At 46.8% G+C, this 27,041-nt stretch overlaps 2 protein-coding genes across 2 annotated transcripts in view; one reads left to right on the forward strand and one right to left on the reverse strand.

Moving 5' to 3' along the window:
- Positions 1-12,296: 12,296 nt before the first annotated feature.
- LOC118571508 lies at positions 12,297-26,548 on the reverse strand. The gene is made up of 4 exons (XM_036170522.1): positions 26,401-26,548; positions 15,664-15,801; positions 14,507-15,062; positions 12,297-13,796 (listed from the first exon to the last, which is right to left on the reverse strand). Exons 1-4 carry the CDS (start codon positions 26,546-26,548, stop codon positions 13,736-13,738), a joined length of 903 nt encoding a protein of 300 aa, XP_036026415.1. The 3' UTR covers positions 12,297-13,735.
- The window catches only part of Hs1bp3 (HCLS1 binding protein 3), a 33,428-nt gene continuing 32,811 nt past the window's right edge, over positions 26,425-27,041 (forward strand). Inside the window, exon 1 of the mRNA XM_036171197.1 lies at positions 26,425-26,578. Within this exon, the coding sequence (XP_036027090.1) occupies positions 26,547-26,578 (32 nt within the window). The 5' untranslated portion in view covers positions 26,425-26,546. The remainder of the gene's footprint in view (positions 26,579-27,041) is intronic.

Consider the following 27,041-nt stretch of genomic DNA (forward strand, 5'->3'; position numbering starts at 1 on the left):
AGAATGGAACAACTGTAGCAATGATAACATCTCGAAGCAGCTCCCTAAAAACCTTCATGCCATTTGTGGGGAGCACACTGGGTAATTGTCTGCTTTGTCATTGCTGCTATAAATGACAATAATTTGGAAATGATCCTTGTATAAAACAGAACATTCTGGAGATGGCATTAGCATTTCTAGGTCAGATGAGGTTTAACTCAGTACACCATTGTAACAAGCAAGTGTTTCTCACCTGAGCATGTGATTTCATTATAAAGTCAGGTGAAAGATGCTCTGTACAGAGTCTCTACCTACTCCCCAAACCTGCTCTGGTAGCTTCTCCCTCCCACTGGACTTCCACAGTCTTCTGGACTTTTATTAATGGCAATATGTTTCAGATTATACTTACCTTTGTTTCTGGAACAGACCGTGTATTCCTTTAAGATCTTCAGACCATTCTTAAATGTTTTTATATCTTTTGCTCAACAATAAAATGTAAAGGGTTTTTTTTTCTTTCTATGGTCACCTTTGCTTAATGAGCAGAATTCAGGCAAAGATGAGAGCTGTTTGATCTGAGGTATCCCCATTCCAGAAAGGAGTGAGAGGAGTAGACATCACATGAACGCAATTGACAGTACTTCCTAATGGGGCGGATAGCTACTGAGGATCCTTCTGAGCTCAGACAGGGTCACTGTTTAAAGGCAGCTCTTTCTTTCTGTGAGGGTATGCAGTGACATAAACTGTCAGTCATTAGCTTTATGAGTCTTTCCTGGGTGACCATTTCTGAGAATGAGGTTAAGGGAAAATTGGAAGAAATAAATCCATGGCTCAGACACTGCATGGGGTAGGTTTGGCCAAGCAGCCAAGGGTTAGACAGCCTCTGGTCCTCTGAAGAGGGAGCAGAGAGGGGAGGAAAAAGCCTAGAAAGCCTAGGAGGCCCATATTATACTTCCCTTTGCTTTGTATCAGAAGCATATTTCATATCCTGTAACTGTACCTTTCTCTTCAGTGACAGACACAACAGAGTTGACTTCACAAATACTTACCTACATATCATTGCTGAACAATGAATTCACTAATCTTATTTATCTCAAAATATCCAAGTGGAAGATAGATTCACAGTCAGATATATAGAAATGAATAAAAAATAGACTACATAAGTATATTAATACATAGAAAGATGGATACATAGATAGATAGATAGATATAGATTATATAGATAGAACTTGGGTCATGCTCTAGAGAATGTGTACAGACAGCATACAAATTTATTTCGAGAAAACAACTTTTTTTTTGTTAAGAAAATTTTTTCATTCATTTTACACATCAATCAAAGACCCCCCTCCCCTCCTCCTGCCCCATCAGCCTCCCCCTCCCAACCCACTCCGCACTCCCACCCACAAGAAGGCAAGGCCTCCCATGGGGAGGCACATCCAGTAGAGGCAAGTCCAAGCCCCTATCCCTGCTACACAAGGTGTCCCATCATAGGCAGTGGACTCCAAAAAGCCTGCTCATGCACCAGGGATGGATTCTGATCCTACCACCAGGGGACACCCCAAGCAGATCAGGCTGCCTCAGTCCCATGCAGGCTCCACAGCCATTGATCCAACTTTCATGAGTTCCCACTAGTTTGGTTTGGTCGTCTCTGTAGGTTTCCCCATCACGATCCTGATGCACTTGCTCATAGAATCCCTCTTCTCTCTCCCCTACTGGACTTCTGGAGCTCTGCCTGGTGTTTGGCTGTGGATCTCTGCATCTGCTTTCATCAGTCACTAGAGAAAACCTCTGTATTGACAGGGTATTCACCTATCTGGTCACTGGGGTAAGCCAGTTCAGTTCAGGCACCCTCCCCTATAGTGATATTTTATTTGTATTGAAATGTGATTTTATTTGTATGTTAATAAAGTTGCCTCAGGGTCAGAGCAAGCCATTGCAGGAGCTGGGCAGTGGTGGTGCACGCCTTTTAATCCCAGCACTTGGGAGGCAGAGCTAGGCGGATCTCTGTGTGTTCAAGGATACAGCCAGCATGGCGACACAGACCTTTAATCTCAATACCAACCATAGAAGACCTGGAGGTCTGTACAGACAGGCAGTGACGAGGAGGTCATTGGCTGGGTTTACAACCAATGAGAAAGTAGAACAGAAAGTCTATAAAAAAGAAAAAACACACAGAAGTAGGTCTCTTGTGGAGAGGAAAGACAGAGCAGCAGTGAAGGGTAAGGTTCTCAGCTCTCAGCTATTGCTCTGACCTCTTGGCTTTTAACTCTGTAATTGGATCTGTGTTTCTTATTTAAACAAGATGATTACATCTCCACTCTCCACTATTTCTAGTAGTCCAGGCTGGGGCCGTCCTTGGGGATTCTTCAGAACTTCCCTAGCACCCGGTTTCTCTCTATCCCCATGATGTCTCCTTCCTTCATGGTATCTCTTTCATTGCTTTCCCACTCCATCCCTGTTCCAGCTCCACCATCTCATTCCCTTATGTTCTCATCCCCCATCCCCTACCCTCCATTGCCCTCCCTTCATCCCAAGTTTACTCATGGAGAGCTCATCTATTTCCTCTTCCCAGGGCTGTCCATGCGTCCCTTTTGGGTCTTCCTTGTTAGCATCTCTGGAGTTGTGGGTTGTTGTCTGGTTATCCTTTGCTCTACTAGAGAGACATATGGACTTCAGAGTTACAGAGACTACTTCTGTTCTTTGACAGCAGTACCATGGTGCATGCATGTCCCTGAGGGTTGCAATGGCCTACAAATACTGTCATCAAATCAAACGCACTATAAACTGGATGCATGGCTGTACCTCAGCTCTCAGAAAGGCGAGACAGGAGGATGAACAGTTCAAGAGCAGTAGGATTTACATAGTGGGAGCCTCTCCCCACTTGCCAGCTCCAAGCACTTCAAACCAAGTAATGAGTTAAGGCAGGGTGAGTTTAAGTGTTCATCAAAGTTGGCATGGTATTCATTGCTCATGAACTGGTGATATATCTCATGTCCCATGTAGAGTTCATACTTCTTTGGTTCTCCCATCCATTCCTACCTATTCTGGGCACATGTATGATATACATTGCCTGTTTATTACAAGATTCATATTTCTGTGCTTCACCTATCCTAGTTTGTGTGTTTCTCTAGTTTCTTTATTATTATTGTACGGTTTGATAGTCTTTTCAACAATCACAAACATTCACTTGTTTCCCTGAGGAAGTTTGCAAAATATTTGAGAAGCAACCCAGGAGGCCTCTGAATGTAATCCAAAGGCTCATTTCTTAAGCTGAGATTTCTCTCTCAGTCTTGGACTAAGTCATTGTTTGGAGCCCCACAGATCCCAGCCAGGGAAGCCAGCACTATTCTTTTCCATCAAAGCCAGGTTGAATCCCTCATGTTGAACAGCAGAGACAGTTTACACATGTGACAGCAAGATGGGGAGCTTGTTGGAGGCCATTCGGGCCCAAAACTCAGTGGACAGCATGATTGTTTAGACACTATCACCACAGCGGATGACATTAGATGCTTACTGAATATACCTGTACTCTTGAGGGGGCAGAGGGAAAGTGGTACATATGAATTCTACACAAAAACCATCATCACACTGAAATAAAAATTGGAAATAAATCTTGTCTTTTTGCATTCAAGACCCCCCATATAATTAATGGGGAAAAGCAAAACCTTAATGTGTCCTCATAAAATGAAAGTAGTCATTGTGAAAATTTTATTCCTCTCATTTAATAAGAATCGTTAGGCTTTTGTTTTATATGGGAAAAGGGGATCAAAGGCATTAAAGACCAATAATTTAAAGTCAAAACAATGTTTTACTGAGTTTTCATAATTAAAATAGATCAAGGACTTTTTAAAGTTCAGAAACAGAAAGTGAACATATTTAGGAAGACACAGCATGAAAGAGAGGAAATCTAAATAACCACAAGTCTTTACCTAAAATAACAGAGCTCCTCCCCTCCCCCACCAGTGTGCTTGATAGAAAAGCAGGGATAAATCATTTTCATTAGCTAAGCATATTCTAGTGTTCTGTCGGCTCAATGGAAATCTTGTTACAGTCCCCAGTGGAATCATTTAAGCTAGTATTCTTTATGTGACTCTGCATATAAATATCTAGCTTCAGAATTTTAACCAAGATCCAAATCAAACAAAATTAGTTCATTTCATCTTTCAGTAAGACATTGTTCAACTAACGCACAGGTGTACTCTTTGGAAAGATGCCAACCAGAAAATACTTGAAACCAAGTATGGAGAAATTACCAGAATTTACTAAGGAGCACAGGTTAGATTTTCAATTACTTAAAGAGCAATTTATTCAAATAGCCAGGAGGGGCTTTCATCTCAACTGAAAATGTTTGGGTAGGTTCCATTTTCCTTTTCCTTACTCTAGAATGTAAATCTTTTTGTGTTTTATTCCTCTCCCAAAGTACCATATTGCTTTTTTTGGGTTATGCCAATAAACACAAAGTTCCTTTGAGCTGAAATATGAGCAAACAAGAAAAACACTCCCTCGCTGTCCAGATACTCTCGACTCCTTTGTCCACAGCTCCAAGGATAAACGACACTCTTGTTGCTTTGTTCTGCAAATCAAGCTGCACTTGGGCATTTGTCATCATCCAGTGTTGGAACTGTCTAGTCCTCATCAGAACGCCATGTAGTTGAAGTCAGCAAGCAGGTCATCCTTCTCACCCCGTAGTCTTGACCTCTAACCATGAGAGTGTGCCTGTCTCTACCACTTGCATCCAGCTGTGGCGGATGGATTGGGAAACATGCTCCCCTTACTCTTTCATTTTGTCTCACAAGAACCTTGAAATTGAAGAAAGATGCTTCTAGGTTTTACTTTATTTTAAATACAAATAGATCAACTCAATTGTCTTAACTTTACAAAAATATCTGGAAATGTAACTGTCTTCCTTTAATTCTGGGGCACAAGATCTGGGAGCATTCTTATTGGTTGCTGCAGAAAGTCTTTTTGGTTAAAAAAAAAGATTGTTTGGGAAACAACAGGGTCTTGGCCACCCCTCCCCAATCATCACCTCATGCTGGATTCAGGCTGAGCCAGTAGCAGCCCAGAATGGAGGAAAGTGAATCATTAGCTGGAGAATCGTTAGAATTCCTTGTCTGTCCTCTGGTCTTGTTGAATTTGACTGTATCAACGTTCTGGGAATGTCCATGAGTCCTGGCATTCATATGCTTTGTAGATTGACAGAGGGTGGGCAGGGAGGTGGGCATCTTTCTTATTCACAAGTGTGTGACTCTGATTGGATGTTTACACTCTTTCTACTCACTGCTCAGACTTCATCAAACTGGTGAAGTCTAGAAGACAACCCCAAACAAAGGTACTATCAAGCTGAGAGCCATGGTCTAGACCAAGGTTACCATTTGTGAAACCATCTGGAACTTGTGGACTACTCCTCCACACCAAGGAAAAAAGGACACACTCTACCCTTTTCTTCCTCTTGTCTGCAGTGGATGATGGCATCAAATCCAGAATTGCTTGAATCTCACAATAGTGTTTGTGAATCTCACATATCTCTTGCATCTCCTGTTAGTCTAAAGCAACCCCTAAGTCCCTTGGTGTTTGACTTGTAGTGTAGAGACATTTTTGAAGACTCTGAGTCAAGTGTTTTGCAGAATATTTTTCAATTTGAAGGTGTCTGATTGTTTTCTTATTAGATGCATGTATGTATTTTTGGTAAGAACACTCAATTCTCAATGGCATATTCCTCTCAAGGCATCTATCTCTTCAGTACAGAATGATGACTTGATCCACAACTGAGTCACATGATTTAGGTGACAGACAGATGTATTTCTAGTGTATGTTAAAGAACATGACATCAGATTTCATTCACACACACTCCTACCTGTCCACTCTGTGTTTGCATTCTTTTAGCGAAGGGAATGGTTCCGTCCCCACCCCCAGCCCTCCTGCATCTGTCTCCTCATGCATGTGAAGGCTAAAAAGAACAGTCAGGTACAAAGAAGGCACAGGATGTAGAAAGAGGCTGAGTGAGCAAGGCTGGGAACTCCCCAACAGAACTCCCCTTGACCAGCAGTCTGTAGAACAGCTTCTTATAGACTCTAGGAGACAGCACTGGGTGTTTCCTAAGGGTGGCAGTTGCTGCTTGCCACGCTGATGGTCATCAACAACAAAAACAAACCCTCAAGCCAAAAAAGCAAGCAGAGAAAAGAGGGTAATGGGGTTGGAGAGATGGCTCAGAGGTTAAGAGCATTGACTGCTCTTCCAGAGGTCCTGAGTTCAATTCCCAGCAACCACATGGTGGCTCACAACCATCGGTAACGAGATCTGGTACCCTCTTCTGGCCTGCAGTCACACAGGCTGTATACATAATAAATAAATAAATCTGAGAGAGAGAGAGAGAGAGAGAGAGAGAGAGAGAGAGAGAGAGAGAAAAGGGGAGAAGTCTGCATGTGGTTCTGACCCTTTCTTCTATCACAGGATTCACCTGGAAATTGTCACTGAGATGAATCATGGGCATGGTGCCCCAGTCCTCAACTCCTACCTCCCCATGCCTGCCTCTGCCCCAGTTAAGTGGCAGAGAAATAGTTGTTTCAGGTGATCATCAGCTGGTGTAGGCATGGCTCTGGGCTAGACGTTAGCATCTGTTCTCATTTAGGAGCCACCTGGGAACTGAGCTAGAACAGGTGTGAAAATAAACAGCAGGAGGAGAACACGTGTAGCCTCTCCACCAGTTTCTCACACTCAGTGTCCTTGGGGCATCCGGCTTTGGAGAGTTACCCTTGAGCCTTCACATGACACACACTTGCATTTCACCCGTCATGTGCTTTTAGTACTCATCTGAACCCTACAACACCCAGAAGTAGACAGGGTAAGATCCAGAGGGTAGTAAATGATGTCAGTGGTGATAGGGGGTTACTGCCCTTATCCCCTGTCCACTGTGGGAAATAAGAAGGTTAAATCAAGCAGCCACATCCCTGAGAATATGAGCCAGGCCCATGATTGCTAGACATAAGAAGAGAAGAGGGGCACCAAGGTGGAACCTGGCTCCTTTTCAAGGTTAAGTCCACGTGTAAGACATGGCACCTTACAAAACCAGTGACCCAGGGCTCTGGGACACAGTCTATACTCAAGGTTGCTTTCTCTGGATGGACTTAAACTTAATGCCTCTTTTTCAAGGTGGTGAACCCATGAAGACGTAGACAACACTATATGTGTGCACTCCTGGCATGTGGCAGTCTGTGCTGGTGCCAAATGAGTGTCTGGGTGAATGTGAGTGTAAATATACTTCCCAATCTGTAAAAGAGTTGTGTGGCATTCCCCAAGTTCTAAATTGTTCTGTAGAGGCTCTGTTCAACATCAGCAACCATTCTCTAAGGTAAAGCCCTGAACTCTTTTTCCAGGAGGCCACTTAGTTCCAAGCCTGTGGCCCACTGACAGTTCCAACAGAATACCAGGATCATCTGCTGGTTTGGAGCCTGATGACTCTGTGTGTGTGTGTGTGTGTGTGTGTGTGTGTGTGTGTGTGTGTGTGTGTGTGGTGTGTGTTACACTGTTTTTATTTTATTATTATCTCTTTCTCTTCTCTACCTTTTAATGTCTTTCAACTGTACTGAGGACCAGGACATCTATTATAATATGGAGCATAGGAAAAGTGTGTGACAAATACCTGTGTAGTGAAGGAATGATGGTGTGAATTTTATGGATAGAGGTACAGAAGTGTTTCACTGCAGTGGAAACGTCTTAGAGTCCATAAGATAATATTCCTGGCCATTGCTTCATCTTCAGACTGACTCATTGCTCACATCTGTCTATCTGTCTATCTATCTATCTATCTATCTATCTATCTATCTATTTATCTATCTATCTATCTATCTGTCATCTATATATCTATCATCTATCTATCATCTATCATCTATCTATCTATCTATCTATCATCTATCTGTCTATCATCTATCTATCTATCATCTATCTATCTATCTATCTATCTATCTATCTATCATCTGTCTGTCTTATATTATCTATCATATATCTATCTGTCTATCTATCTATCTAGAGACCTGACCTTAAATCACAAATTACAGGGTTGGAGATGGCTCAGAGGTTAAAAGCACTGACTGTTCTTCCAAAGGTCCTGAGTTCAATTCCCCACAACCACATGGTGGCTCACAACCATCTATAATGAAATCTTGTGCCCTCTTCTGGCATGTAGGTATACATAAAGGCAGACACTGTATACATAATAAGTAAATAAACCTTTTTTTTAACTGTAAAAAGAAAAGTGGAGTACATATAAATCATGCTCTCCTGATGAGGACAGAAAGGCTCTTAAGTGTGTCCTTGTTGCTTTCTCACAGGTTGTGACTCCTGTTTGTGCCCCATACAGATAGAAGTAAGTGATCCCATTGGTCCAGGCAGGGAGCAGATGTGAACCATTAGTGGGGGTCTCTGCCACCTCCAGACCAAGACTGGTATCAGTGAACATGATACCTGTTGAAGCTCCAGGTGATACCCTGGCAGCATGGCAAGGGCCATAGGGAACACAGTGTTACTATAGTTCTGTGAAGAGGGAGTTTCCTTGGGGAGAAGGGAAGGGGCTTCCTTTACTCATACAGAACAGGCAGAAGTTGGGTCATTTTGGCATAGAGAAGAACAGGTCCAGGTAAGGTATCCCCTAAGCTGTCACTGTCTCACATACAGGCTTCTCAGTCCTTGGAGGCTTAGATTTGCCCAGTGTTCAAATAACCTGTGTGCAAAGTGCCCTGCCTCACTCAAGATTTCATAGCTGCTGGGGCTGGAAAGATGGCTCAGTGGATAAGTGACATGAGTTCACTTCCAGGCACCTTTGAGGGTCTGCTCACCACCATCTACCACTCCATCTCCAGGGAGATCTGATGTCTCTGGTCTCCATAGAAATCTACACACACACACACACACACACACAACACAACACAACACAACACAACACATAGAAAGAAGTAAAAGGATGTGGTTGGTCATAGTGAGGCTTGTAAAAGACTGAAAGCTGTAACTGTCCAGTTTTCAGTTGCAAAAACTACACCAGACAGTATTTTGGGAGAGGAAACGCCCACATGCTGGTGTCTACAAAGGATGCACTCTGCCACGACTTCTCGCCACCTGGTGCTCTGTGCCTAACACACTCTTCTGCGTGTGTGCCTGCTCTTAAGCCTTGAGAATCACCGTTTCCAGTTTTCATCATGCCCAGTCTCTGAGACTTGTCCCAAAATGCCAACTGCCTCTACCTCCTGAGCCAAACTTAACTCTCTTTCCAGCCACCCAGGAGGGCTGGTCATAAATCCGCTGGCTCTCTCGGCATCATTACTGCAGGGACAGCAGCTTTGCTGACCAGCTCCTTCTAGCTCCTGCTATCACCCCTCCTTGTCCTTTAAAGGAGAGTTCTAGAAAGCGGGCTTGAGTTGTAATCATCTCTATGCTTGCCATTAAATAGAGCCTGACACTAGATTTCAGTATGAACTAGGTTGTCTAAATTAGTAAATGTTTCTTTCCATATGTAGCAGGCAAATTCTCACAGAATGCAGGTTCTTAGTGGTCAGACTATCAGGAAGTCCCATTTGAGGGCCTTTGCATTTCAAAGTAGGCTTGCCTGTAAAAGTGTTGGACAGAGACATGTATGCATTTCCCAAGCAGAGCAGACTCAAAGACAGCTGTGCAATTCCTGACACCAAGGAACTACAAATGGGGCCACTACCCTTTGTGGCCCATGTCATCTGATACGACTACAGTGGTTACTTTTCTTATGCTATAATTAGAAAACCTTTGAGGTTTAAGTATTGACCACTACCAAACATGTGGCTTATTAGATACTGAGCCCTAACCCTGGAGAGTACCCCAAAAGGAAATCATAGCATCAATACACAAGACAATGGACAGGCCCAGTAGAGCGTTCTCATTTTGTATTGCATTCCTCAGACATTCTGGTAAAGGGGCTTATGCTGACCTCCCCACAGTGGGGTGGATTTCCTTCCTGGGTATGTCTATGGGAAAATTCCTCTTCTTTGGGATGGGAATGTGACCCTCTGACTGGGCGTCCATTAGAACCACAGGGTGTGGATGCACCTGGAAGGTCTCACTCCCTCACAAAGGGACTGGAATCCCACCTCTGCAAATCCACCCAGCTCAGGCTCTGCAGAACATCTGGGCTTTCTTGTACTGGCCATCACTGTACACCTGCATGTGATTAGGACTCGGCAGACACCCACAGCCCCACCAAAGTCAGCTCTGGTGACATATCCCTGCGGAAAAGTCTCTCCCCAGATTGCTGATCCTTCTGACCACGTGAGTGCAGGTTCCAAGGATACGTGAGCTCAGCACATCTGTGACCACAGCAGTCCTCATCCTCAGTGGAGCAGCAGCAAAGACACCTTCACCCCAGCCTGCTCGGAAATGAGCAGCACCAAGGGCAGACTGCATAGCAGAGCCAGGGAGGGAACAGAAGTCCAGCTTGGCCTCCTCAGTGTCAGCCACCAATGAGCCTTTTAGACCTGTTCACAGCTGTGTTTGGGAAGTTGGATACAACCTCAAATCCCCTGACTTTCTTTACCTCCACATATGCCCCTTCTCCTGTGAATGTGTCAGCCCTGCACAGTATGCTGGAGTAGCCCTGTGGACAAGGAAGAACAGTGGAATTTTAACCTAGGTACGTGATGAACAGTGCGTGACCAGACTTTACACCTTTCTATGGAAGGGTCATGGAACTTCCACATTTAATGTACCTGCCGGAGTATTTAGTTGAGAAGATAGATTTTTCTCCCAAGAAAATAAATTTACATTCATTAATGAAATTAAGAGCACAGAGAGAGTCTCGAGATGTATCTTTGATAGGAGGGAAACATGACCACAGAGACTTTGATTAACATACTCCAGGAGCACTGCATCCTCTGGGCAGGTGCAGCAATCACGGACACAAAGGTGGGTCACACTGCAGGGGCTTCATATTCCCAAAGATTGTATGTTCACACGTCCTTCAAAGGGCTGGCTCCTGTCACAACTGCATCTCTTAGTAATCAGAAGTAACAAATGCAGCAGCCTACTTCCCATGAAGGAAGAAGTGGGTCAGAACATACTGCAAGACTGTTGGAAGAGGAGCTGAAGCAGCCAGGGAGAGGCTCTCTGGAGGACCAACCTAGAATGGCCTATCAGACTTGCTCTAAGCCTAGATTCTCTGATACACATCATTGGTCTCATAGGAGAAGCCACTCCATGGTCTTTATGCCTTGAGACTACAGAGGCTAGACCATGCAGCCTCCAGAGCAGAGGACCCATGCTTTCTGCACTGAGATGGGTTCTCCTTCGCAGCCTGGAATGCAAATACCAAATGTTTACTCCTTGCAACTATATTTTGAGTGACTATTCACTCCTTATAAGCTTAACTGTTCGTGTCTTGGAGAGAAAAACCTTTTCCTTAACATTGTGGCCTCTTCTCCCCCCAAGCCCAGGCCTACTGAGTGACCTTATGTAGTGCATGGCTGTGCATAGGATCCTCTGCAATTTCACAGTGCTCGCAAGGACCCAGGGTATAGCAGCCCTATGCTTGGGGCTCCTGCCCATTGATACCATGTTGAGACCATGGTACTTTAGGAGACCAGGCTCAGCACAGACTAGCAGGGCCAGGCCTACCATGTAGCTACCCATTTTGATGCACTCATTCTGATGCACAAGTCCTTGCCTTCTGTTCTCCAAAGCAGAGAGGAACTGTAATAACACAGAAAGGTTATACTATGGAAGTCAAAAATTCCATCCCCAAACACCAGTCAGGAGCGTCTTTATGAATAAAATATTTAATCAGCTATCTGTACAAAATATTAAAGTGGTGAATGATGAGCATACAAGCTGTTTAACAAATACATACTGCTATTTGCTGGTTGAGAAAAAAATAGTTTGCTGTTTTACAGATCATTTACATTTCAATATGTACAACCTACTTAAATTTCAGAAGACATATACACACAGAGTCATGTCTGCCCTCTAAGGGTTCTCTCCTCGCTGGCCTGGTCACACCAGCATTGCACAATTGCTGTGGGATGTCGTTCCATATGCTGTGAATATGTGTTGCTCTGATTGGTTGATAAATAAAATGCTGACTGGCCAGTCACCAGGCAGGACATATAGGCGGGGCAAGCAGACAAGGAGAATTCTAGGAAGAGGAAGGCTGAGTCAGGAAATGCCAGCCAGACACAGAGGAAGCAAGAAGACAGGGCAGAACTGAGAAAAGGTACCAAGCCACGTAGCTAAACATAAATAAGAATTATGGGTTAATTTAAGTGTAAGAGCTAGTCAGTAATAAGCCTGAGCTAATGGCCAAGCAGTTATAATTAATATAAGCTTCTGAGTGATTATTTTATAAGCAGGCCATGGGATTGCAGAGCCTTGGCGGGAATGGAAAAACCTTCCTCCGACTACACATAATGTCATCAAGAGCCGCCCAAGTGGCCAGGCTGGGCAGCAGGCAGATGCTCAACTACAGCAGCCTGCAAGCCTTGGAGCTCTGTTCTGGCCAAATCCAAGCTGGAAGACTGCCAACAAGGAGATTTCAGTTTTCAAAACCTCTCCTGCCCAATCTTCTTAGGAGCCAAGCTGAGGAACAGTGGGTGTCACTGCAAAATGAAAGTGACTTCCCTGAAACTAATTAATTCTGTCTTTAGCCGGGGTGGGAACAGCATGGACTTGAGCCTTGATGGCATTACCACTGCTTCGAGTTTTGCCATTTCCTTAAAATAACAGTATCAGAATCAGGTTTAAATTACTTTTTAAGCTGTGGGCCACTCACTATGTGCCGCCTTCCACTGCCCACTCGGCCTACTTACACAGCATCAAGCCATAAGCAGGTTCAAGAATCAGCAACTACCTTGGAACACTCTGTGTGCGGGAGGAGATCACCAACAGTGCACGCCTGTCGCCTGGCCAGCCGAAGCCCAGTGTTGCAGGGACAGCGGGTTCAGTAGGTGAGATGTGTTCAGTAGGTGAGATGTCGCATCGGGGCATGTGGACAGCAGCAGGAGCAGCAGCGGAAGAAGGGTCGCAGATCCACACTCAGCTCTTGGGAAGGACAGAAACAGAAAGCGCTGATTGAGAGTAGAGCCAGTACACGCAGCCATGGGGACAGCTTGGTTTGGCTTTTCTGTGCTTGATACATAACATCCCAGGAAGGCCCATAGAAGCAGGCAGTGGTTCAGAACGAGTGCAGCCAGTTCTTTCTTGTCTTTCTCCACCTAAAGCTTTAGTTCTTAGGCCTTCGCTGTGACCACAGATACACACCTAATCGTTGAGCTGTGGGGGCCAAGAACACACCACCGCACCCCCGTACCAGAAACCGTAAGGCCTCTTCAATTCAGCTGCCTGCTCCAGCGCCTTGCCTGTGCCTAAAGGGTAGGTCAGACTTCTGGTCAGGGGTGACCTGAAAGCCAAGTGGGCACAACATAAGGCGTGCACTTTCTCGGATGCTTGTTCTGTAGGACAATTGCCCCTTAGTGCTGGGCTGAGCGCCCCCCAGAGAGCTGCGAGACCCCTGGCTGTGCAAAACGGAAAAATTCTCATTTCTAAAAAACATTTTCCCCTTTGGTTCCTTCTCTTCTCCCAACCCAGCCTACTAGACATCCTCACTAACCCCAGTGTCCAGTGCAAATTGGCCCGGAGACTAGGCCAGAAAGGGAACACAGCTTCACCATGGCAAAGACCTCCTCCCCTCCACGCCACCCTGTCCCTTCAGCGGAATGGAAAGGAAGGCCCAGCTTAGCGATAGGTTCTTCTAAATCCACGGTGAGCTTTCCTTGTTTCTTGGCTGTTCCTGGTGGTCCCACAGCCACCAACTGGAAAAGAAAAGGCAGAGGGATGCAAAAACCCTTCATAGAAAGATTAGAGGCAGCGATGACTTACAGCAACTACCCCACAAACCCACCCACACCCTAGCTTTGGAGGGTCCAGTACAGGGTGAGATGGGACGCTTGAACTCCAGGCATCCCTGTCCTCCCCACACGACAGAAGTCCTGCACTCTGGCCGCTGGGGCCTGGCTGCCACAGAACACAGGCGCCCACACTTAATCCACTGTCCACCCCATGCAGCCTGCTGAGAGGGGGGGACCTCCTGATACAGAGAGAAGCCATTTACTGATTTCTCCTTAGCTCCTTCACTCTGTGCATCCTTCCCTGGAGACATGGGGGCTACCATCACTGCTAGTCCCTCTTGGCGGGAACTCCAGAGTCCCCATTCCTGTCCTTTCTTCTCCAAGGGCTCCAGGCCTGAGGCCACTCTAGACACTTCCCCCAAAGAAGCGGATCTTGAACTCCTCTTGCCTGCTTGAGGGAGTTCCACCGAGGGACCTCCAACCCCTCAGTCCTCAGAAACCAAGCCGACTGGTGCCACAGTCCAGGCTTAGGGGGTTCGGATGCGCTGACTTCGGAGACGAAGTTTCTAACACCTGAAGATGGGGTTCATGGGACCTTGGCTCACAGCCCAATGGAGCAGAAGCCAGCTCGTCTCAGAGCAGGATCAGACAGGCTGTGCTGGCACAGAAGTTACCTTGAAAAGTTCCTTGAGGCGCTTGGTCTATGAAGCCGGTGATGGAGTCCGCGAGGTGGTGCCCCGAGGCTGCGGTGGCCGGAGCCCTCCCAGCCAGGCTCCGGTAAAGCGACATCATCAATGGTGCTGCACCACCGAGCCGTTCCTGCGGCGGTCTGGTGAGCAGAAGGGCCCGGAGCCGGGAGAGGGTCCGCCGGCCGCCGCCTCCCCCGGGGCTCCAGGCTGGTCCTGCCCCCGCCGCTCGGAGCAGCTTCTAGCCCGTCTCTGGGACGGCAGGCATTCAGGTCCATGGGCTCCGTGCGCCGTTCGGTCGCGCGACACGGGCTCCGTGGCTCCGGGAAGTCCCCCGACGCCTTTTGAACATAGTGTTTAATAACGGGGGAAGTGTGCGCAGCAAGCCGCTGCCCCCCTCCTCTCCCACCCCACCCCCGCCCAGCGCCCGGAGCAGCGCCCCCTGCTGAACGCTCGACCCGCAGCTCTGAGCCCCCCAACTCAGGCCTATCGCGCAAGGCAGGGCAGGAGCCGCCTCCCCTCGCTGCAGCACGGTGTCCCGGTCCTTGCCAAGCGAGGGGCACCCGCCAGAGGCTCCCGCCACAGCTCAGTGCCCCGCCTCCCCACCCTAAGGCACTGCAACCCCCACTCCCCGCCCCAAGACCTGAGCGCTCTCCTTGGCTGGAGGATGGGGGAGCACTTCTCTACGGAGAAACACAGCCCTCCCCGCAACTTTGCAAGTGCTAGGGATACCAGACCCAGGCCGAGGCAAGACTGGGTCCCTCCCACCCAGCTTTCTCGCCCTGCGCCCTCTTGGTGGGCACTCACCAAGAAGCCACAGGGAGAAGGTATATGGAGATGTTTACTGTGCACGTTTGGTAGGTATCTATGTACAGAAAATAAAGTTGTCTTGCGTGGGTGGGTGTGTTTTTCTGAGGATCGCAGTGGGAAGCCAGAGCAAGGGAGATGGATGATCTATGGCGAAGGACAAATAGCTGTAGGGACAGGGCAGAAAGAGACAGATGGATTCGGACCGACTGTCAGAAAGGAAAAGATCTGGGCGGGGATCTTGCGCCAAAGCAGAAGCCAAACTCTCAAAGGGCTTGATGAATTAGGAAGGCAGCTGGACTTAGAGTAGCCAACTCCCACGCAGAGTAAGGGCTCACTGTTCAAATGTACAACCATCGCGGTGACCTTCTCCCAACCGTCCTGGTGTGGGGGACTCGCTGAGAGGTGCCGGCGATCACATTTCTTCAAGGTCGGGAGGGCAAAAGGCAACAGGCTGCTGGTATGTTGGCGTGTAGCTACAAGCCCAGAGGGTGAGCAGCAGACCCCTGGGATAGCGCTCTGGTGCCACTGTGGTTACAGTACCTTTCGAGCGTGGGTGGAAAAGGCGTCCACCTCTTCCCTATCCGTAGGGGACACCTGAGCTTGCAGACTCTGGGGCTCTTATTTGGCTAGCCCTGGTTCTAAAGACTGCCCTGAGGAGGGAGGTCACCAGCCTGTGGCGATTCCGTTCAGACAAACCCCCAGAGCAAGAATGTCTAGAAAATAGACAACCAACTGTCAGGCGGCTTTGAGGGCCTGGGCCACACCCCTCCCCTTTCCTATAAATTGCATTGGAGGGCTGGAGAGATGGCTCAGAGGTTAAGAGTGCTGGCTGCTCTTCCAGAGGTCCTGAGTTCAATTCCCATCAACCCATTGGTGGTTCACAACCATCTATAATGAGATCTCATGCCCTCTTTCTGGCATGCAGGTATACATGCAGACAGAACACTGTATGCGTAATAAATAAATCTTATTTTAAAAAATTAAATTGGGTACCAAACTGAACATCTAAACCGGGCCTGTGAGTCTTAAGATATCTATGGCCCAGGCCCCGGAGTTGGAGTAGTACACTCCCACCCTACCCTTCGGATGGCCCAGGACACACACACACACACACACACACACACACACACACACACACACGTGCGCGCTCAGCTGATTCTTCCCAAGCACTTCCTCTTCCATTAGGACCACCCGGGAGACAGGGGCAGAGCTCGGTCTGGGGTCTGGGGATGTTTGGGAGCTGGAAGGAAGCCTTGACTAATACTTGCAGAGTTACATGGGAGGTGAAAGGCCTGAGCTCAGCCCATAGCAGGCGCCTGTGCACCTGGACCAAGGTTTGTGCTGCCTGTCTTCCTGCTGTTGCCTAGGTGACAGACAGCCGAGATGAAAACCTGCCTTTGGTGCCCAGGTTGGGGAGCAGATGCTTGTAAAAGCAAAGAGCCTTTAATCTCTTCAAGCTCCAAGCTTGGTCTCTCTGTCTGTCCAGCACAGCGGTGAGAGCAGAGAGTCCTGAGCTCAGGTGGGACAGAGGTTTTTTTGTTTTGTTTTGTTTTTTTAATCATAGCAGAGGTTTGGGTGAGGGGATTTCCAGGGTTCAGGACACTGATTGGCTGACATTTGTCTAGGGGTATCTGTAAAACAAACAAACAAACAAAAACAAACAAAAACAAACAAACAAAAAAAAACAGTGTATGCTAGACTCTGGGACATCTGGCCACCTTATCTAATGGTTGCAATGTTTGGGATGTCAGGTACTTCCTTATCCCTGAGTGGTATCAGCTTAAGGCTTTTCCTGCATCTGGGTGTTGCCTGCCAGTAAGCCTGTCACAGAAGCTGTGTCTAGGCCCCTAAGCCTGTCCTGGCTGCTGTGTGGTCAAGCTGTTTTAGGGCCCTTCCACAAACACCATGGCCTCTGACCTCTGATACAGAGCAGAGAGATGGTGTGTGTGTGTGTGTGTGTGTGTGTGTGTGTGTGTGTGTGTGTGTCTGGGGAGGGGGCACTGGCTCAGGTCTCCCTCAGCGGAGATGGAGGGGGAGAATTGACATCAACCTGCAGAGGCATCTACTTGCCTCTTCCTCTTCTAAGGATGACATTGGCTCCTCTACTCAGCCCCCAGGAGACTTCAGGGGTCTCTCCCAGAAAGACCTGCTACAGCAGAAGTGAAGATTCCAGCAGGTTCTGGAGCAGCACCAGTGTATGCCCACCCAGGACCCGGCTTCCTCAAGCTGCAGGAATTTCCCATGCTTAACCTATAACTAGGCTGCCCAGGTTGCCCCAAGCAACAGCTCTGGCATTCACACTGGGGTCCTCAAAGTCCTGGCCTCAGGCCTCTGGGTGTGGCCTGCTCTGTGGCCCAGACCACCCTGTGGGGGAGGGGAGGGAAGGTAATGGGAGAAGGTAGCTTCTTTTTCCAGAGGCCTTCCCAGGGGTGCATTTCAGGGCTCCTATTTGGGACAAACTGCAGAGGACTGGTGGAGAGTGCCATCTGCTGGCAAGAGTATGTAAGAATGCCTGGCTGGTTAAGCCAGAGGCCGCTAAGCTTCCTTTTTTTGTTGTTGTTGTTTTTGTTTTGTTTTGTTTTGCTTTTGTCTTTGTTTCTTGAGACAGGATTTCTCTGTAGCTTTGGAGGCTGTCCTGGAACTCGCTTTGTAGACCAGGCTGGCCTCGAACTCACAGAGATCCACCTGCCTCTGCCTCCCGAGTGCTGGGATTACAGACATGTGCCACCACCGCCCAGCTTAAGCTCCCCTTTTGAGAGGTGTCCTGGGAGAGATGACCACATCCAGTGAGGCCAAGAGAAACACTGCAGTGTGGGAGAGGACCTGGTCTTCAAACCACCATTACTGTGGACTTCCTTTGTGACCCTGATAGAGTTGACCTCTATCCATAATTTCAGCATTCAAGAGGCAAAGTGATTTTGACTTTCCAGCCAGCCTGAGCTGCATAATAAGGTACTATATCTCCAAACATACAAAAACATCCTCTGCTCTTTGAATGGCGATAGGGTGTGGTCATGTTGGAGGAGGTGTGTCATTGGGGGTGGACTTTGAGGTTCAAAAGCCCATGCCAGGCCCTGTCTCTCCCTCTGCCTGCTGCCTGCAGATCAGGATGTAAAGCTCTCAGCTACTGCTCCAGTGCCATGCCTATCTGCTTCCTGCCATGATGGCAATGAACTAACCCTCTAAAACTGTAAGCAAGCTCCCAGTTAAATGCTTTCTTTTATGGGTTACCTTTGTCATAGCGTCTCTTCACAGCAATAGAACAGTGGAGAAGACAGCATGCAAAATTAGAAATCAACAAGGACTTTTGGAACCAAAGCTGCCATTGTGTAATAATTTGGAATGTCTATTCCTCCAACCTTGGTCAAAGAACCCAGGGTTTCTGTTCTAGATACACAAAGATGAAAGGAGTAGTGTGGTTAGTGTCTGTCAACTTGACACTAACTATAGTCACCTGGGAAGAGGGAACCTCACGTGAGGAATTGCCTCCATAAAATTGGCTGGTAAAGCCAGGCAGTGGTGGTGCAGAGGCAGGCAGATCTCTGTGAGCTGAGGCCAGTCTGGTCTACAAAGCAAGTTCCAGGATAGCCAAGACTACACAGAGAAACCCTGCCTCAGGAAAAAAAAGATAATAAAGAACATTTATTTTTATGTATGTGTGTCTGCACATGCTGGTGCCTACAGAGACCAGAAGAGAGCATCGGATCCTCTGGAGCTAGTGCTGATGTGGGTGGTTGGAATAGAACTCAGGTCCTCTGGAAGAGCAGCAGAGACTTCCCTGTGTATTCCAGAAGTAAGCCCCATGGCCCCTTTGAGCCACAATGAAATGTGGAAGTTTTTACTTTTCTAGCCCTCATAGTCACAGCAGAATGAAGGATGTTGGTGGCGGTTTTTGATCCACAGCGCCTGCCATACATTTCATCTCACTCACTCGCTGTGATCACTCCCAGCATTGCTGTGGGTCTGTTACACCTATCTTTTCAAGGGAAAAAAAAGGCAGAGCAAGAGCATTCACTTTTTCACCACTCAGGTCTGGTACCACCTGCTCCTGGAAGAGTTCTTCATACACCACTCCTGACCCAGGCTGTTACTCATCTCCAGGGTGTCCTCATGCCCCCAGAGCCTGAATTTTTATTAATCTCCAACTGTTCCCACATGGCCAGTGAATACCACTGGACAAAACTGAGTCTTATTCTGCTGCTCGAGGCCTGAGTAATGCCGGTGAGCATTGGCTGGATGACTAGCTAGATGGCGGTCCCTCCCACATTACCACTTGGAGGTAAGCAGACCCCTGGAGCATTAAAACTAAGGGACAGAGAAAAAGATCAGGTCCTGACTGGAGGCCTGACTTCCTCTGGGAGAAGTGCACATGGAGGAATGTCTTGTGCAACATGGTCTTTGTTACCACTGCTCAGCCATGGAGCTGAGCAGGAAGCACACAGTATCAGATTTAGATCCCACATTCCAAGCATTGCATGCAATTACGAATTGGAGCCTGTGGGACCCATGGAAACAGAAAATGGAATTGCTATTAAGCAAGTGGGTCACTTTCACAGGAATCCTGTGGTACCCTTGACAGGCATCAGGGTTGCTGAAATTCCAGTAGTGCACAATCATGGGGAAGTCCATCTCATTAGCTCACAAGGTATTGGTGGCAGGCAGGTTAGCCGCCTGGGGTCTCATGGGGAGTCCTCACTATGGTCTTCCCTTTCCTAGACTATAAGGGGAAGTGTCTGTCCTGCCAGCAACTCCCAAATACCCAGCAGCCACTTCCCAAATTACCACACAGAGGCTTATATTAATTATAAATGCCCAGCTGGTACCTCAGGCTTATACTAGCTAGCCCTTACACTTAACCCATAATTCTCTTTTTTAAAGATTTATTTATTTATTATATATACAGTGTTCTGCCTGCATGTATGTCTGCAGGCCAGAAGAGGGAAACAGATCTCATTACAGATGGTTGTGGTTGCTGGGAATTGAACTCAGGACCTTTGGAAGAACAGTCAGTGCTCTTAACCTCTAAGGCATCTCTCCAGCCCCATAATTCATATCTATGTTTAGCCACACGGCTTATACCTTTGCTCAGTACAATGTTCTCATCTTGCTTCCTCTGCATATGGCTGGCCACTCTCTGTCTCCACCCTTCTTCCTCCCAGAACTCTCTCTGTGTCAGGCTGTCTCACCCAATCTCTTCCTGCCCAGCTATAGGCCAACCAGCTTTTTATTAACATTGAGAACAATACACTTTTACAGTGTACAAAGATAGTTCCACAGCATTTCTCCCTTTTTGTATAATTAAAAAGGAAGGTTTTAAGTTTTTTTTTTTCTTTTTTTTTTTTTTGAGCTGAGGATCAAACCCAGGGCCTTGCGCTTGCTAGGCAAGCACTCTACCACTGAGCTAAATCCCCAAAAGGAAGGTTTTAATTTTAACATAGTAAGATTATATACAACAAAAACTTTATCAAGTAAGAATTATAGTTACATTATCTAGTCTATTTGTATTTGGCAAAATTAGAAAAAATACTCTATTATCTACTTTACTTTTGTGACTCTAAAGTTTTACATCTAATTTACCTTTTCATCATAATTAAGGGAAACTATATTTTTTAATCTCTTTCTTTCTTTCTTTCTTTCTTTCTTTCTTTCTTTATTTATTTATTTATTTATTTTCTATTGTCAGCTTGATACAGTACAAATTCTTATCCTAATAGTGAAATGTTTCACTGAAGCTTGCCCAGTGATTGAGTAAAATCAAAACTTATTATAAGCCACAGTCATCTTACAGTCCCCCTGTTGGTTAAGCGGCGGCACCTGTGGCAGTCATGCCAACAGAGGAGAGTGCTGGATGTATCGGTGACGGAAGAGTCACGAGCCATGGTTACCTTTCTAGAGCTTTATTGGGAGAGAGAGAGAGAGAGAGAGAGAGAGAGAGAGAGAGAGAGAGAGAATTACACACCTTACACAACCCTGGTTCTGTGGGTTGCAGTGGTTGATCTTTGCTTTCTATCTAGTATCCACTTATGAGTGAGTACATACCATGTTTGTCCTTCTGGGTTTGGGTTACCTCACTCAGGATGATATTTTCTAGTTCTATCCATTTGCCTGCAAATTTCATGCTGTCATTGTTTTTCTCTGCTGAGTAGTACTCCATTGTGTATATGTACCACATTTTCTTAATCCATTCTTCAGTTGACGGGCATCTCGGTTGTTTCCAGGTCCTGGCTATTATGAATAATGCTGCTGTGAACATAGTTGAGCATGTATCTTTGTGGTGTGATTGAGCATTCCTTGGGTATATGCCCAAGAGTGGTATGGCTGGGTCTTGGGGTAGATCAATTCCCAATTTTCTGAGAAATTGCCACACTGATTTCCACAGTGGTTGTACAAGTTTGCACTCCCCCCAACAGTGGAGGAGTGTTCCCTTTGCTCCGCATCCTTTCCAACATTGACTGTCCTTAGTGTTGTTGATCATAGCCATTCTGACAGGTGTAAGATGGTATCTCAGAGTCATTTTGATTTGCATTTCTCTGATGACTAAGGATGTTGAGCAATTCCTTAAATGTCTTTCAGCCATTTGAGATTCTTCTGTTGAGAATTCTCTGTTTAGCTCTTTAGCCCATTTTTAAATTGGATTGTTCAGTATTTTGATGTCTAGTTTCTTGAGTTCTTTATATAATTTGGAGATCAATGAAAACTATAATTATAACTAACCAGTCTTCAATCTCATCAAAGACCCCAGAATAGAGAAAGGTTACCTAATGACAGGGACAATAGGCCACCATAACAGTCACACTAGGTTCCTCTGCACCATTGGGGCATCCAAGTAGAATATCTGACAGGGGATTCTGAAGGACCGCCCTACCTTGTTTTGGAAAAGTTCTTGTATCCTGCTGGTCCAGTTTGAACAGTGTACCGTCTACAATTGAGGCAAGGGCAGTTTTTCTGCCCATGTGGCTAGCTTTTGCCATAAAGAAAACAAACTCCATATGGAGTTTCTTCAATATCATCATCTTCTCTGAAGTAGATTGATGCTGTCAGAAGCAGACATGTCTCACTGTCATGAAATGTTATTGCTCAGCTTTTTTTCTGACCATTACCAATAACAACTTGTAACCAACAACTAAACAATGGCAAATATCCATAGTTTATTTTTGGGAATGTGGGCGTAGTTCTCTAAACTACTTCTTTTTGATTGTGCGTGCTGGTGATACTATTGGGACCCTGAGAAAATTTAGATTAATTTTTAAGTCTTGGATGTAGTGTTTTGTGAGGCTGAATCATCTTAGCAGCCTTGAAGCTGATTTGAATGCTGGATCACCTGGGCCATTGTTTTCATTGGTGTCTGGTCCCCTTGCTCTAAAGATACATACACTCTTAAAGGTAGCGTATATCTTTGTATTAATACAAATATAAATTGTGCATTGTACATAATCCAGTCAAAGATAATTCTTTGTTTTATGTCTGAGCAGGTAAAATATATGTCACATCTTGTAGTTACTTTAGGTTTATTTTCCCATGTTTGTAGTCAAGATTTCAGGGGGTCTTCCTGGATCAAACTTGAATTTCCTTATCCCCAATATGTATCCATAACCTCTCATTTCCTGTGGAAACAAAAACACAACCTCCCCCAAAGTGACACACTTTTTGATCTAAATTTTGGAGTTAAGATTTTTTAAAATATATAGAGTGGGTTAATCTACCAACTTTTACAATCAAATGTCTCATAGCAGTCAAAAATTTAAGAAGACAACACAATAACATACTGTTATTATGTATATCCAGACTCTCTGTATATTTTCCATCTTTACGTGGCTTTTTTATATTGCCACATAAATATAAATATTTAATATTTTTATATTACTTTATTCTCTTTTTAAGAGCTTTACTTTGTTATTTTTAAACTATATAGTCTTTTTAATGACTGTTTGTACCCTCTCTTTTCTCTCCCAAGCCTATGTATATTTTTAAACACACTCTAAACCATCCAGAGGTTTTTGTTTTTATTTTTTTCATCTGAATCTGTCTTTACTGTCTCTATCTTTTTCTGACCACATGAGACTTTAAGCTGCTAAGCAGGTGTGTCTAGGACACCCGCTTCTTGGTTCCTTGAGAGGCTAGTCTTATGGTGGAGGTATGTTTACTGCAAGCTCTGGGAACCATATTTACTGCCCCAGCTCTGGGAAGTTTTGGGTCCATGCTGCCGCTGAGTAGTGTGCCACCCACTGCTCATAAACTCCGTCTGAGTGTTTGCTAGCAAGCAGGGTAGTTTTTGTCACTAATGCTGGGTCAGGAAGCCATCTCTTGAAGGAGCTGTGCTTCTGCTCACTACAAGCAAACAGAGCCTACCCAAGAAAAAGCACTTAGCAAGAAGCCGACTTTGACTCTGTTTTTGTGTGTTTAGAATGCTTTTTAAAAGCTTTTTCAGGCTTTATGAGGAAATTCTTGCCAAACGTTTGGACGCCATACATCAACAGACATTTCTGTCCCACCTGCCTGTTCCCACATTGGCAGCTGCTTCCTAAATAATTGGCTTAGAGGCTTAAAATTACTTATAAATGCTTTGCCGGTAGCTCAGGCTTATTACTAACTAGCTCTTACACTTAGACTAACCCATAATTCTTATCTATGTTTAGCCACATAGCTTGGTACCTTTTCTCAGGACAGCATTCTCATCTTGCTTCCTCTGCATCTGGCTGGTGACTCCCTTTCTCCTCCCAAATTGTTTCTGTATCAGGTTGTCTCACCCAATCTCTTCCTGCCCAGCTATTGGCTTTTTATTAACCATGAGAGAAATGCTCATTTACAGTGTACAACAATGGTTCCACAGCACTAGACTCTCTCCAGATATCTCCCCAGGGCTCTCATGGGAGAGGGTGTCACCATTATTCTTAATAGTGTCCTTTGCACCCAGGACCCCACATCTGAGTCTTAAGTCTCCAGGTCCTGACCATAGTAGATTCAATGATCTCCACATCCCAGCTCCCAAAGTCTCTCTTGTCCAAAACAGACTCATCATTTTACCACCTTAGGGCTCTTCCAAGTGTCCTGCCACAAAATAGAAGAACATCCAGCTACTCACAAGAACCAAACCACAGCAGCATCTTTTTAATGTTTATTTTTATTCTTTTGTTGTTGTTGTTGTTGTTGCTGTTGTTTTTCAAGACAGGGTTTTTCTGTGTAGCCTTGGCTGTCCTGGAATTCCCTCTTTAGACCTGGCTGGCTTCGAACTCACAGGGATCCATCTGCCTCTGCCTCCCAAGTGCTGGGGTGAAAGGTGTGTGCACTTTATCTTTATTCTTTTATTTTGAGAAGACAAGGTCTCATGTACCCCCAGGGCTGACTTGGCGTCAAACTCACTGTGGAGTGGAGGATGACCTTGAACTGCTAGGTCTTCTTCCTTCAGACCTCCTGAATGCTGGATTTACCGCCATGGATTTACATAGTACTGGGCATGAAACCCCGGCCCTCGTGTATGGCAGGCAAGTACTCTAAGACCAGAGCTACATCTCAGCCTAGTGCAGCACCTTGGCTCCCCTACTCATGTGCCTGTAAACCCCCATCTCCTAGGGTTCTCACACCTGCCCCCCTCATCTGCAGCCTTCATCATTTTCCCCATTCTGGAGTGCTCTGCAAGTCTGTGCATCTTCAAACTACTGCTCCCAGCTCGGCTGCCCAGGACATTTCTTTGTGCACAGTTCTCTGATGGCCAGTGTTGGTCTCCAGGGCAGTGCAAAGTCCTGAGCTCCAAATCCTGAGTACTTCATTCCCTGACTCCTCCTTGCCTCCTCTGCTCAGGCCCTCGTGAGCCCCTCCTTGTCTCGGGAGCTTCCACACGATAATTCTCCTACTCTGGTTCACCAACTCTTGTTTCTCTGGGACCCTGCTCCTTTACAAAGCCATTTCTGACTCCACTTCTTTCTGCAATGGGCAGAAGAAACGCATATTCATATTGTGCATGTGGAATCCTGGGAGGAAAGGAGATTATTAACGTTAAAGGTCCAGGTGACACCCTCTCCCACGAGAGCCCTGGAGAGCTATCTCGAGAGGGTGTAGGAAAGCAGAGATCATAGTGGGGACTCCCCATGAGACTCCAGGCTGCTAACCTGCCTGCTACCAATACCTTGTGAGCTAATGAGCTGGGCTTCCCTGTGACTTGTCCTGTGCACTACAGGAATTTCAGCACCCCTGGTGCCTGCCAAGGGTACCCACAGGATTCTCATGAAAATGACCCACTTGCTTGATAGCAATTCCATTTTCTGCTTCCGTGGGTCCTATAGGCTCCGTGCATAATTGTGTGCAATGCTTGGAATGTGGGATCTAAATCTGAATCTGTGTGCTTCCTGCTCAGCTCCGTGGCTGAGGCCCTGGTAACAAAGATGCACAAGATGTTCCTCCCTCCAGCCTCACCCAGGGGAGGACCACTCCCTGTGCACTATGTATATGTTTCTCAGCACCACTAGACAAAACTGAATCTCCTTCTGCAACCCAAAGCCTGAGCTGTGCTGGTGATGCAAGATGGTGGTCCCTTTCAGCAGTGGGCAGAAAGAAGAAAGGGGTGGGAGGGGAGGGTGAGGAAAGGAGAGGTGGGTTTAGGATGGGACCGGAGAGGGACGTGCATTAAAATCTCTGTGCCTGCCTGTGAGTTGGCTCAGTGAGTGAAAGCACTTTCTATGCAGGCTTGGTGACCTAAGTTCAACCCTCACCCTAGAATCTACCGGGAAGGAGAAAACCAACTCCAGAAAGTTGTCTTCGACCTCACAAGTGCAGTGTTAATTAACCGCACACGGTGGGGAGAGGGGGGAGGGAGGGAGGGAGGGAGGGAGGGAGGGAGAGAGAGAGAGAGAGAGAGAGAGAGAGAGAGAGAGAGAGAGAGAGAGAGAGAGAGAGAGAGAGAGAGAGAGATTGGAGAGGAGGAAGTGCTTTTGCAGCTTGAGGACTAGTGGCTGCAGTCCCGTCGCGTTAGAGGGCTAAGCATGTACTGGCATTAAATGACATCAGGTTCCAGGTTTATGAGGTGACTATGGGGGAATCTGGGGAGGGCTGAGAAACAAAGCCCCCCACCCCCCTACTATCCTGAAGCCACGGAGGCCGCGAGGTGAAAGCCGTGCCACCAGGGAGCAGGCCAGAGTCGAGGAGGCGGTGCCGAGCCCGCGTTGGGAGGGGCGGGGACGCAGCGACGCCGTGTCCCGTGACCGTCCATCCGCCCGCAGCCGACATGCAGTCCCCAGCGGTGCTTGTCACCTCCAGGTGAGCCAGACCTCCGACCCTCGCGTCCCGGGGACCCTTGCAGCCTGGGCGGTTTATTCCGCTGCACCCCACTGCCCCGCGGGTGTGGCGGCGCGCCATCTAGCGCCCCCAGTTTTACAGACGAGGAAACCCGAGGCCCCCTAGAGGATAAAGCACTCATCCAAGACCTTAGGAAGGCCTGGGACTGCCCTTGCGTACTTTGGGGTCATTTCTGCCGCCGCCGTTCCCCCCATCCCCCACCCCCAGCTTTTCAGCGCTAGCGTGAGTGTACCAGCCCGATGCTAAGCACCAGGGACGAGATGAATCAAACAAGCTGGTCTTGCAGGGGATACCGGCACCAGGGTGGCTGGTGCTGCGTGAGGGAGGGCCAGTAAGTTCCTGTTGCCCCGGAGCACACTGCTGCTGTTGAGCTCCAGGAGGTAGAGCTGAGTGAGATCCTAGCTGTTGGCGCTGGAGAGGGCTC

Source organism: Onychomys torridus, chromosome 21 (assembly GCF_903995425.1).
Source record: "Onychomys torridus chromosome 21, mOncTor1.1, whole genome shotgun sequence".
NCBI lineage: Eukaryota > Metazoa > Chordata > Mammalia > Rodentia > Cricetidae > Onychomys > Onychomys torridus.

Bases quoted from the DNA above. Each gene is read 5' to 3' on its own strand.
- LOC118571508 (XM_036170522.1), bottom strand. From the start codon at position 26,548: ATGTCGGCTGCGGGCGGATGGACGGTCACGGGACACGGCGTCGCTGCG. The intron at 15,063-15,663 runs GTGAGCCCTTAC...TCGCTTGGCAAG, and splicing joins GATGGTTGTACATTTGAACA to GACCGGGACACCGTGCTGCA. The intron at 13,797-14,506 runs GTAACTTCTGTG...TTTCTTTTCCAG, and splicing joins GCCTCAAGGAACTTTTCAAG to TTGGTGGCTGTGGGACCACC.